At 45.4% G+C, this 12,914-nt stretch overlaps 1 protein-coding gene across 7 annotated transcripts in view; it reads right to left on the bottom strand.

The window, feature by feature from the left end:
- Window positions 1-12,296, bottom strand: part of actn4 (actinin, alpha 4) — a 64,418-nt gene extending 52,122 nt beyond the window's left edge. For 5 of the 7 annotated variants that reach the window (XM_030743519.1, XM_030743525.1, XM_030743523.1 and 2 more), the window contains exon 1: window positions 11,919-12,296. In XM_030743519.1, coding sequence (XP_030599379.1) covers window positions 11,919-12,044 — 126 coding nt within the window. In that variant the 5' untranslated portion in view covers window positions 12,045-12,296. The remainder of the gene's footprint in view (window positions 1-11,918) is intronic. The other 2 variants (XM_030743521.1, XM_030743522.1) reach the window with 1 other exon arrangement.
- Between the last annotated feature and the right edge of the window lie 618 nt (window positions 12,297-12,914).

Below are 12,914 nucleotides of genomic sequence, written 5' to 3'. Positions count from 1 at the left end.
CAATCACATAGATGCAAAATAAACTGTTAGTTGAAACCAATGGCCAAAAGGCCTAAAAATAGCAGCAACTTCTCTTCTTTTGTCTGATTCTGTTGCCTTAACGACACTGGCTAAGACAGAAGGGGAAACAAAGAGAAATAAATCGTGGTGGAGAGGAAAAGTGCTGCGTAGGATTATCAGGGGAGCAGAGCACCCCCGCTATAACGAGCACACAAGCACCTGAAGGCCAGCCACAATCAGTAAATATTTAATGCATCTCTTATGTGCCCTGAAACCAACACAGGCTCCACTGATACCCACTGAGAACTTTCTGCTCGCCCTAAACTGTGAAAGTGAATGAGCTGCCCCCCCCCCCAATGTTAGGTCAGCTTCTACTTTAAATGGTTTTAAAGTTAAAACTCATTTTTATTCTTTGGCTTTCAAACCAGAGTGAGAGCTGTTTAGGCTGTTGTATTCTCTTTAGTGTTTTTGTGATTTCTTAGATAGATTTATTGATGTGTGTGTGTGTGTGTGTGTGTGTGTGATGTATTTTATTCTGTTATTTTCACATCCAGCACTTGCTCAACCTTGCTGTTCTAAACGTGTTTTATAAACAGATTTGGATCCAAGCAGTCCCAAAATTAGCTTAAAATTCTGAACTGTCAATTTCAGAAAACCCTGACAGACATTTCAATGTGCCATATTAATCACTATGTATCGTTTTTAATGAAAAAAAAAAAAAGATGCTATAAAAGATGTTTTCCATGTATCCGGTTGGTTTGGCATGCCAGTTTGTCAGCATTATCAGCAGAAAAATTATACTGAATAATCATCCCGGCAGAGAGACAGCACTTTGAACATTTCTTGGAAAGCGAGACACTTGTTTGTGCGTGTCCCTGTAGGCTTCTCCTCTTCACCTCCTCGCCCAGTGCCCCAGTTTGAAAGCTTTTAAATAAAACAACAGGAGCTCTCAGAGGAAATCAGAGACAGCCGCGCAGGAAACAAACACACACATGCACGCTTAGTTTGAATCATGCTCCGTTTGCCCCATCATCGCTCCTGTTACAGGGTTTTTAAAGCCACTGTCAGAGGCATTGGTCTCACCACCACAACAAACACTAACCGATGCCTCATCAGGTGATTCCCATCAGGGTCAAGTTCTGTTCAAAATTTCCACAAAGGAGCGGCAAATACAAGAAAACCATCCATGTTTTAATTCACCAATGAGAATTTAATGAGGAAAGTGATGCTGCTGATTACAAGTTGATCTCTAAAGCAGTGGCTGTGTCACAGAAACTTCCCAAGCTGCAGCTGCAGTGTTTCCACACAGACTCGACTTGATTAGGATGCTCAGATTTACCGACGGCCTCGCAAGAATATTTCCCATTTTAAGTTTTTGAACCATTTAGGTTTTTGATATTGGACAATCTTGCTCTTATTTTGAAAACTCAACAGCTAGTAAACCGGCTAGCTTCCTGCCTTCCATATTGACAGGCCAGTCAAATAGCTGCTGTGACGGTCCTCAACATCAGCGTGCCTAGACCCATCAGAGTGAAGACTGAACAAACTCCAGCTCCACCATTACACCACTGTAAGTGAAGCTCACCCAGGCTGCAGCTCCAGTCCCAGGACGGGGAGTTCCAGTCTGTTCACAAGATGAGGAACTTACTGGAGCTTCAGCTGAATATTTGATGAACAGTTCCTCAGTCAACGTTCCCATCCCAACTTAAGAAAATGATCCATTTTACTTTTCCCACCAGGTAGTGTTAGCTCACGTGTTACGGTTGCTTTTGCTGTAGATGGAGAGCTCTATCCCACGATCTGTCAGGTTCCTGAGGAACGACGACCAGTGTTGGAGAGGCCAACACAGGTTTAATCAAAGCAACATCACTGGACCGATCTCATCCAGCTGAACGTCCTGTAGCTCAGGCAAAGCTCTGGGTTCTTGGTGATTCCTTTTCAGGTAACTGTTGCAGTTGCTTTTGTGTTGGTGAAGAAGAGACCAAGTATCTCTTTAAGGCGGGTCTAACTGTGTCAGAGCTCTGCAGCTACCAGACAGAGGCATTTTAAACCCCCAATCCAGCTAAACATGCCCTCCAGATGTGCGTGTGTGTGTGTAAGACCCAGATGTAGCATGAGTCTTTAACATCCCAGCTCGCCCACTGTTACCACAGCAGCACTGCATGTTTGTGTGCTCACTCTCTTATCGCGCTCACACACCCACACCAGAGGGAGAATAACCTGTTTAGGTGTGGCTTTAACATTCAGCTCTCCATCGGCCATTATTCTACAGAACAACAATGTTACTGGAAGGTCTGCGTTCTCTTTAAGGCCGTAACCCGAAGTCAAAAGAAGATCAGCTGTGCATTGGAGCTCTACTTTAATTCCCCATGAAATACATTCAGTTCATTTGCAGTAAGTAAACTGATGGAGAGCAGATTTATTAACTTATGAGCCTTTCTTTCTAATTCAAAAGGACACGTCTGCTGCTGGCTGAAGGTTACCATCTGATCATCATCTTATCTTAATACTTCATATTTGTTCAACCTGTGCTCCTTCACAGCCAATCTGCACCATCATGTGCCTATTAATATCTCTCCCCACCTTTCTGTCAGATCTGGGTATAAGCTGGTCATCCGAGCTGGGATGTAATCTCAGAGCGAGCAGCAGCAGCAGCTGTGGACAGATGTTACAGCCACACTGGCCTCCAGAGGATGCTCAGATTAAGAACAACCTCAAACATCCTGAAAAATACAAATTTAAGCCATTTTCATACAAGCACTGTGGACAACTTCAGGAGAATCTGGTCGGGACATTTTGCATAGTTTTCCCTTCTCACATGTCGTGAACAGCAGGAAATAATCGGCTTTAAACGTGTTCACGTCGCTGGAAATTCTCCAGTCGGCTCAGGTGAGGGAGTTAATTGGGAAGAACGTGAAGAAAGCAGAACACAAGGCAGCCAAATCACAGACTTTGTGTACTAGGAGTTAAAGCCCGATCTGACCATCTGACTCCTGCGTTCCCTCAGTTGGAAAACATGTAGCAAAGCTCAGGGCTGCAGTGTGTGTGAAAACGGCTTCAGCCAACACTTCTGTCTGCAAGTGCTGACATGCTGAGGTCTGCTCCACACTGAGATATTACCCATTTCACAAGAATTACACCTGCTCTTTAAAAACCAACTGCTACACCTGAGTCGCAGGCAGGTGAGGAATCCAGGGGGTTAAAGGGCAGCTCCGATAAACAGATGGAGCCTCAAATTAAAGCAGGTCCACAAACGGGCTGTTTTTTAATGTGAGGTTTGCTGAAACAAACAAACTGGATGAGAAAGGAGGAAACTTCCAAAACATGTTTGTTTAGATCTTCAATTCTTTTGCACTTACAAAGCAACACCAACACTATACACATGCACTGTTTCACACTAAAAACAGCACCTTAAAAAAAGCGCCTCTAAAGAGACATTCAACTATAGCCTCCAGTGTAAGAACCAGAACCACGTGTGAGCCTCTTTATGACTGCTGAAGACGGGCTGAAATAGAAACAGTGAGAACAAGGTTTCACTTCATGTTCTTCTATTTCTCTGATCAAATTTTCATTGAATTCTGACTCTCTTGCTCCCTCACCGGTGCAGGATGATGGCAGAGCTCTGAAGTGGTGTTTCCAAAAATAAAGAGCCCTGCAGAGCGCTGTGCAGCCTCGCAGATACAACACGTATGACTGCTTTCTGCACTCTGCAGCCATGGAGACAGGCGAGAGATGCAGCAGCGAGCGCAGGTATTGGAAGATACGCTTTCAGGCTCACCCAACACCAGCGAACTTTAACACTGCTGCTGTTTTGGTGATGCATATCTATTTTTTTTATGTTTTAATTGCCAAGTGGTGGTTTGAATGTAGATTTAGTCTGATGCTGCATCTCAATTAGACACCTACTAACAGAGGGGGTGTGAGCTGAGGTTACTGTGAGGTTACTTTCCATTTAAACAGTGCTGCAGTGTTTGAGGAACCTGTTGACTTTTTCAGTGTTTTCAGCCTGTTACTCACTTCATTCCTCTGTGTGCTGAACGCACTGAGGATCCTGCAGAGGAACGTGGACACAGCCGTGCAGTGGGTGAGGACATGAGGAACTAGTGTTTAGCTGTGCAGTGTTTACCAGCAGCCTCAAACAGACAAGCCCACAGCTGGGGGGGGTCACTTTTTAACTGCTCCCAACCCCCTGCACCAACTCACATAATGGTGCCCCCTTCACACACCCCATTCAGAAGAACATTCATTTTTCCAGAATTATTACCTGTGCATAACGATGGCCTACACCTGAGAGTTTAAAGGAGAAATGTAAGGATCTTTGCTGACTCATTTTAGCTTTTTTTCCCCCAATCCTTCTCAGAAAACAATCACTGATCAATTTACAAGGGAACAATTCCTCTTACTCAAATGCTCTTATTTTGACAGTTAGCCACAGTTCTTCCTGTCTTGTGTTTTCCATACCAACCAACACTGAGCAGGCTGCTGTGGATATTTAGCTGCAGAGAGGATCTCACTGTTGAACGCGCTCCAAGAAGACCTCCTTGAAATGCAGCTTATGCTCTGCTGAACTGCTGTTAGCTGGAGGGTCACTAACCAGAGCCTGAAACATGGGGAAAACTGGTTTATGTGCAAGTTCAAAGCTGCAGAGCAAAAAGGAGGACCACCATCACCAGCTGTGGTCTGAGATGGTGTAACGGTGGACTACAGCCACAGGACTGGAGACTGGAGGCTGCTAAATCACGTAAAAATCCTAATCCCAAATATTTGGCCATCATTGAGCTCATGATTATTTCACATGATGACTCAGACATTTATTGAACTTTAACAGTGTCTCTGTACTTTAAAATTCAGCTGAAAAAGCACACTCATCGATGATCTTCAACAGTTCGGTTCACTAAAACTGAAATTAAAAATTCAATTAAATCCGCAGCAATAATCAAAGTCCAAAACAAATATGTGCAGAGGAGAAACTCAGAAATGGTTTTAATAATTCACCCATTTACAGTCACCCAATGAACTCCATCACTCTGAAGCTTTTCCAATCCACTCTTTACCTGGACGACCTTTAAACATTTCATATTTGAAGACTAGCACACTTTAATTAGATGTTATCAGAAGCTACATGAACACATGAAACATCACAGCCGACATTTCTACCACAGATTTCAGGAAGTTGCGCTCCGATCACAGCCTCCATTAACGGATTCACTTCAAGAAAACAGTCCAAGCAGCCAATGCTTTTTTTTGTTTTTTTTTTGTTTTTTGGGGGGGGGGTCTTCAAATGTAAACCTTAGAGAGGCTGAAATCTGCAGATGTTTGATAAATTGATTAATAAATGATTCAACAGCACCTCGTCACCATCGAAATTTAGTGTAAGGAATACTTCACTACTAAAACGACCCAAATCTATCAGTGACCCTGAGGTCAGCAGAAATATCAGACCTTCAACTGCTACCAACTGTGAAAAGCCAGTTTATTCCCCACAAATCCCATTGTCAAGGAGGAATTCGGGGGGGGGGGGGGGGGGCACTGGCAGCTGACCAAAAGGAAATTCTTAGTCCCCATTGCTGCCAATTTCAATTCATCAGTGGGAAATGCCATTTACTAATCCTCATAACTATGCACAATAGCAAAGAAGTAAGCTTGTGAACAGCCACAATTAGGAATGGAGCCGAGGTTATGTCAGCCAGAAACTGAACCTGGGGATTCAAGGCTTCCATGACATTCAGACAAACCCGAGTCCCAAACACAAAGACGGTGGGAGGGAAACGGACTGTAAAAGGAAACACATGAGGCTGCACACCAGCCTACAGCTGACCTACAACAGCAGCCCTGGACTTCTACGGGTGCTACGATCTCACAGCTGATTGGATGGTGTGATGGTGAACAGCCAATCTGCACTTTGAACCTGACGGCTGCTCTAGAAATAAACTAAATAGCTCCAAAGTGCAGCCAATGGAGTTAAAAGTGTTTCTGCAAACAAATTTTTTGGCGCCACAACTTCCACCACATCATAACTGACTTTAACCCCCCCCAGCAAGCACCCTTTGCCACCAAGGGAAGTTCAACTGCACTGCACAAACCACATCTGCAATCCTGCTACCCCCCCCCCCCCCCAAACTCAGGCAAAAGAGAAAAAAAAAAAAGGCCACTCCACCCCCCATCAGTCAAAACCCCCCTCCCACTGGCCTAGCAGGCTATAACAGGCCACCAAAGGAATGTTTCCCCCTGCGTGCTCTCTCACCACCGCCAAAGGCAGAACAGAGAGGAAGACAAAGGGGGAACATTCCTCGCTGCTCGCTCCTCTCTTCGGCTGTCGGCTTGACCGACTGGTTTGTTGTTTAGGTTCGGAGCTGATTCTGGATCAGGATCAGCTGAGACACAGGGCTTTCCCACAGCTGACCTGGAATCAGCTGGCAGCAAGGGAACGACTGAAAACTACTTCCATCATCTCCCATCCCTAAAAAGCCAACAGAGCGTGCTATTAAAACCAAGAGGGCACAAATTTACAACCTCAAATAAACCAACTTCTGAACAGCCTTCACGCTCATCGAGCAGGCAGGGCCACTGAACACACACCGGATCACCATGAGGGCTCACTAATCATTATTTTCCTGCCATCTGCCTTAAGTGCTGATTACTTTTACAGGTCAATGACTGTTTTCTCTTTAAATATCTGAAAAAGGCAAAAGTTCTCAGTTCCCAGCGCTCATAATCTCTTCAAATATTATTATAAACATAAATGTCAGCAAACTCCAGCCTGCTCTCGTTCACAGTGTGTCCAAGCTGCCGGCTTTGCACCCATAAATATAAGGTGGCCTTTAGCATTGGTGCCATGATGCAGCAAGTTCATGTCAAACAGTCTGAAGGGACGTTTGTAAAGGACACATTGGTGTCACACTAAAACACAGTGTAGTTTTGGACGTGCAGGGTCAATGCTGTGATGAGACTTAGTTTAACCCAAACTACGGACAGCTCAGGGCTAACCAGGAAATGTTTAGCGCCCAAATTTAACCGGGGACTGAAAGCGAACGTAAAACGCGAGTGAAAGCAAACCAAAAGAAAGTGCTGAGCATAAAGCTCCTGAACGCGACTCGGACCACAGTCTCCACCTGCAGCTTGTTGCTCTGCGTCCATAAACACCACAGCGGTGCCAAAGGACACATTACATGCATCTCTTTCTGCAAAGAGAACGCGCGCCCACGTCTAAAAATTTTGCCCATTGATTATTTGCTTGAAGTCCCATCGAGAGCTGCACAACAGAACAGCCACAAAATAAAGGGGGAGAAAAAGCAAATACCAGCCAGTAAAATCAGCTTCGTTGATGCCACACATACAGAGATTTCAGTACATTTGTTTCAGATGAGGTAATCCATCATACCTATACCTACTCTGCCTCTGATTGGCTCGCAGCTGGTTAGGGTTCGAACCAATCAGAGGCAGAAAAAAGGGCGAGTCTTTGTAATATGAGGGCGGGGAAAAAGATTACTCTGTCAAACTCCAACATAGTAACAGAGGACACCGTACACACTCTGCAAGACAGCTTTAGTGCATAAATATGCCAGCCACACTTTACTCTTCTGCTTCATTCTTGAACTATCAAACTCTGATAACCCCAAACTGACTACTGTTAGACTGATCTGTTATAAACCGCTTTTAATGATCCCTCCTGCAGCACAAGAGCTTCCTCATATCTGCCACACCCCGGCCCGGTAGTTCCTTTCATTGTGACCAAACTGAGCAACGGCCATTGCTGTTCAACAGGCTTTGTAACCAACCTTCTTCAAGCATTTTCAGCTCCCTTCATTCTTTTAAATGTTGTTTTGGAACAGGAAGGCAGGCTGGGAGAGGGGGAAAAGCAGTCTGGCAGCCTTTACATGCAGTGTGGTGCAGAATGCATTGTTCAGTCCGTTTGTCCTGACAAAAATGCCACTCACAGTTCATCCTGAGCCAAACCGGGCCATCTGAACTTTCTTCTTCCAGCCACACAGTCTCCACAGAAAGCATGCGAAAGTGGGCGGCAAAAGAACAAACTATCATTGTGCCCAGCTGCCCACCTTGCCAGCAATGGAAGAAAAATCTGTGTGTGTGTGTGTGTGTGTGTGTGTGTGTGTGTGTGTGTGTGTGTGTGTGTGTGTGTGTGTGGTAAGTCTGAGCATTTGTGGGGGGAGGCTGGCTGCAAATAAATTCACGCTGCAAAGCACATCTGCACTGAAACACATCAACTCAGACTGCAAAGGAGTGTTTGTCTGAGAAATAAGAAGCATAATTAGACAGAGGTATAAATGAGCCACCTGACAGGTCGTGTAAATGTAAATTATACCCCACCTACAGCCCGTCAGTCAGTTACAAAATCTGCATCCATATTACAATCAGTTCAGTGCAAACAGGCTGCTGGTGTATGAAAATAAGCTGAGATAACCATCAGAGTCAGTAACCACAGCTGATTTATGAGAGGAAATGTTCCCCAATCACTGCTCCAAACTCCTGACAGGAGATCAGGGAAGAAAAGGGAATTCAGGCATTCAGTTTGGGGGGTGGGGGGGCCAAGGAAAACAATTCACCTTGGATCTTTCACTTAGTGTCGGTAGCTGCATTAAAGACATTTATCATCTGCTCTTTTCCTTTTAGTATGAACTCGCTCAAAGCTACTGGTGGGGCAAACTCCCATTAATCTGAGACCACATCACTGACAAATATGAAGGAGTTACTCTCCAGTGATTCCAACCGCCCGGGGCCCTTTGGCTCGTGTACTTTCCTGCTCTCCTTGTTAGCTCATCCACCCACCTGGCTGTGCCCTCTCCCTGCCACATGACATGAGAAATATGCACAGCCTAACTGTCGCTGAGGAGCTGGATTTGCATGTACAGTCTGCCACAGCAGCGAGAGTCAGAATAAAAAAAAAAACCTTTGGTGGCGTCACCGCGTACTTTGGCATGTTTGGACGTGCGACCGATCCCCGAGCAGCGACAAAGACTTAATTGCATGTTTGTCAGGAGCTTCATCTGTAACAAACTGCAATTTACTGGACTCGCATGGGCTCAGTCCAGCTACTCTGGGGTGTTGAGAAATGTACAAAATGGACAACTGCAAGGACAAAGTCTGCTTCTGCCAAAGAGCTGAAATATCCAACTCACAGGAGACTCCTGAAACAAGTTATTCTGGTGCACAGTAAAGAAAGCAAGAGCCTGAATGCTGCCAAATCTTTGAGCATTTTTTTTTTCTGGTTTACTAAAAAGTTTGAATGTCTGAGCATCGTTGTGACTCCATTAGATAAGGTTACTCTGTATCCTGTAAACCCCAAAAATAAAAAGCCAAAACTAATGAAAATCCAGCTAACTTTCCCCTCTTATATTACTCAACACTGTCAACGTGCAACAGTCTGCATGATGGAAAATGGTGCCTGTGACAAACCACTCCTGTTTTTGACCTTTCAGACTCCCCCCCCCACCCCACACACACACACACACACACACACACACACTCAGAGGACAAACCATTCCCACCGTCATTATATTCACTTCTCGATATGCTTGCGGGAGGCATATCTACATTCTTGTGTAATAACTGGCCCACTGAGTGTGAATGAATACACTGGAGGAATTTGCCCTTGTACCCCCCCCCCCCCCCCCCCCCCCCCCCCAGCCCGCTAAAGGTTTGGCAAAGGGACGTGCCCCCAATCAAGCAAACACCCACCAGCCTCCAGTGCAGGACCAGACTGAGCGCAGGTCTGTACTGCAGACCTCCTGCTCTGTTAATGATTGGTAGGAGAGGTTTTCCTTCACAAGAAACTTTGACCCGTGCGATCTGTGGACAAACACGCCTAAACTCCGAGTCTGATGATGGCGGAGCGGCCTGACAGCAATGCACAAGTCCACGCTTGGTATGCTGTCACACCACCTGTAGGTATGCCAGTCATCCAGCCAGTCAATGAAGGAGATGCTCAATCATTCCACTCTCTTAATTAATGCTCCTTCAAATTATCTTCCATTAGCCTGCCGCTCCACTCCCCTCTGAGGGTTTAGAAGGTAAAGCATTTGATGTGGGAGCGGTTTAGTGCTGTGTTAAGTGTGTGGGTGCACCACAGGGCTGGGCAATTAATCAGACTTGTATAAAGTGATCACTTTCTCACAATTTTTTTTCCTACAAAGATCTAATTTTGTGTTGTGTTATACATCAAGAGCACCACTTAACTTTACTGGGCTGTCACAGCTTCCGAAAAGCCCAGACTCACTCGCCGTTTAGTTCACCTCAAGCAAGCAAGGTGCCAATGATGAAGAAAGCTTTGTGTCAACAAGGTGACGCACAGGAGGATCAGTAGCAGTCTGATCTGTTTTTTGGACGTGTTTGACTGAGGTGTTGATTGGTTCTCGGCTTCGGCTCTGCTGCCACCTGGACGCACCTTTTCATCCCCTCCATCTGCAGCTGCAGGCACCTCTGAGTGGAGGCACAGACCGTACCAAAGACGGGCAAAGCCTTAAACCTGCATTTGTTTTAATGACCATAATCAAAATTACAAACACTGATCAAAATAACCGTGATGAGTTTTGCCCTAATCTAGTAGCTCCAGTGTAACACCAGGAACACGAGTCTGCCCTCTGCTTATATCCACTTCAGGTCAGGTCAAGGATTTAAAAAAAGCTAGCTGAGTTATTGCTCTGACTGTAGTTATCCATTAAAAACACAAAGCAGGGGCAACAACTGGAAGATGAGGAGGGGACAGAGTGGCAGGAAATGAATGGGACAGCATGTTTTAGCCCATTTAAAAGAATCAATAAACTGTTGTTCTTATTTAGATCAGAGTGTTCATGAGGCTGAAGAGCCAGGTTCACACACGCCAACTAAGTGGCTTCATATTATTTGGCGTCACCACATTTTTGCTGAATAATCCTGAAGCTGGTTCAAACCTGCAGCTCAGGAAGTGGGCGTTCAGCTCGGAGCCATGAAATGCGTGCGGCTACAGAAGGTACACGTCCCAGAACCGAGGCAAGAAGGACTCACACCAGAGAGAAGCCAGGGCGCACCACAGCATTACTGCTGACAACTTGGATTTGTTTCATCTTAACACCTTAGCACTGTGCTTTGGGATTAAATAACGCCTATTTTTTACAGGATTTACAGATCAGCTGTAGAAGCATTTATAACTGTTCTGAGAATAGCTGCAGTGCCTAAAATAGTCTGAAGGTTAAAAAAAAAGAAAGTTAACCACAAGAGTTTCACCATCAAGGTGATTCCTGGGCGCATTTCCACCCTGAGCGGTGCAAAGCATGTCTCAAAACGCAATTAACCCTGAACGTGTTAACTTAAAGGTCTTTAGATTAACTGAATATCGGCCTTTAACACTACCGTATCGGTCGGATCTAACAGCAATTCTATCAGCCACACAAGCAGGAATGCCAGGGAGACGAGCCGCCTCCGTGCCGCCCTGAAGCCTTCAAAACTCCGCCGTGATGTTAGCGTGAGCCTCAAACGTCTGCACAATCACACCAAGCTGCGTCTTTTTCTTTTCCTTTTTTTTTTTTTGCAACAACGTGGCGCCTTGTTTCCACACAGAGGAGGGGGGGAAAAAATCACCTCTGAAAGCGTGAAAGCTGGAGCTAATATCTCACACACACACACACACACACACACACACACACACACACACACACACACACACACAGGACTTTCATTCAGTGAATTGCAGCGCAGAAAACCAGCTTATTGAGAGGGAAATGGAGGCGCCTGGCACCGAGGAGGCGAGCTCAGAGGAGTACATGCAGGGTTTGTGGAGCAAAACCGAGGCCCGCACTCGGTCTCTGACCTCCCCATCCCATCCTTCCTCCACTGCCATTTTCTTTCTGCCCGCCTCCTCCTCCTCCTCCTCTGAGCCCGGCTCCACTCGGCCCAGCTGGGCCCGGACACTTCGGCTGCCTTACCTTCCTCTGCTGCTTCTCCCAGGCCGGGTCCAGCAGCAGGTCTCGGTCCCAGTCGTTCTCCTGCTCCATGTAGCTCAGCGCCCCGCCGGTGGACGGCTGGTTATTGGCAGCGTGATAATCTACCATGTCAGCAAAAGAAACCTGAGTGCGCCACGGACAAACTGTCACAGGGGGGAAAATGTACAAAAATAAAAAATAAAAATGAGGGGAGAAGAGCAACGACGACCCAAATCAGAGAGGTGGGATGGGGAGGGATAACCGAGCCAGGAAAGAGTCCTTCTTCACTCGCCGCTTCCAGCCGTGAGAGCGTTTTTAATGAGATGAATATCCGGTGTGTGCTGCCGCTGCTGCTGCTGCCTGTGAACGGTGTGGCTGCTGGGAGGCACCGGCCGCTCCTACACACCGACCCCGCCAAGCACGACGCACGGAGTGGCCACTTCCTGTCTCACCTTTCAAAATAATTCAGGCACAAGTTTAACCACTGCTGCTTTGGAGACTTTTTCAAATTATCCATATTATAATTTTTATTATTTTTAACCCTTCACACCACGATTTTCTCAGTTTCTTTCAAGTTTCTTTTTTTTTTTTTAGATATTTTTCATTCGTTAAAGCACTTACTGCCAAACACTGTGTTTAAAAGTGCTTTAAATGCATGCTGACCAAATTAAAGACTGAAATTAATGGAATTTTCTGTATTGTTTTTATTTCACTTGGTTCTGTTAGTGCACAAGGTAGTCTAGTCTAGTTTTTATTTTTATTACAGCTGAACCAGTTTTTCTTCCTATTTTTAGTTAGAATTGACTCACTGTGTAAACTCGCTCTAAAGGATTTCACCTGTAACCTCAAATTTAAGTGATTTTAAAGTTTTGACTCAGTCTAACTGTATGAATGTGAAGAAGACGCTACAATCTCGATGTTTTCAAAAAAAAAAAAAACTGAAACAAAAAATGGTCTCAGGCTATTTTTGCACTTAAAATTGCTTCATAAAAATTCCTG

This window comes from Archocentrus centrarchus, chromosome 13 (genome assembly GCF_007364275.1).
Source record: "Archocentrus centrarchus isolate MPI-CPG fArcCen1 chromosome 13, fArcCen1, whole genome shotgun sequence".
Classification (NCBI taxonomy): Eukaryota; Metazoa; Chordata; class Actinopteri; order Cichliformes; family Cichlidae; genus Archocentrus; species Archocentrus centrarchus.
The sequence above is the reverse complement of the archived record's forward strand: the minus strand, read 5'-3'. Positions and strand labels throughout refer to the sequence as shown.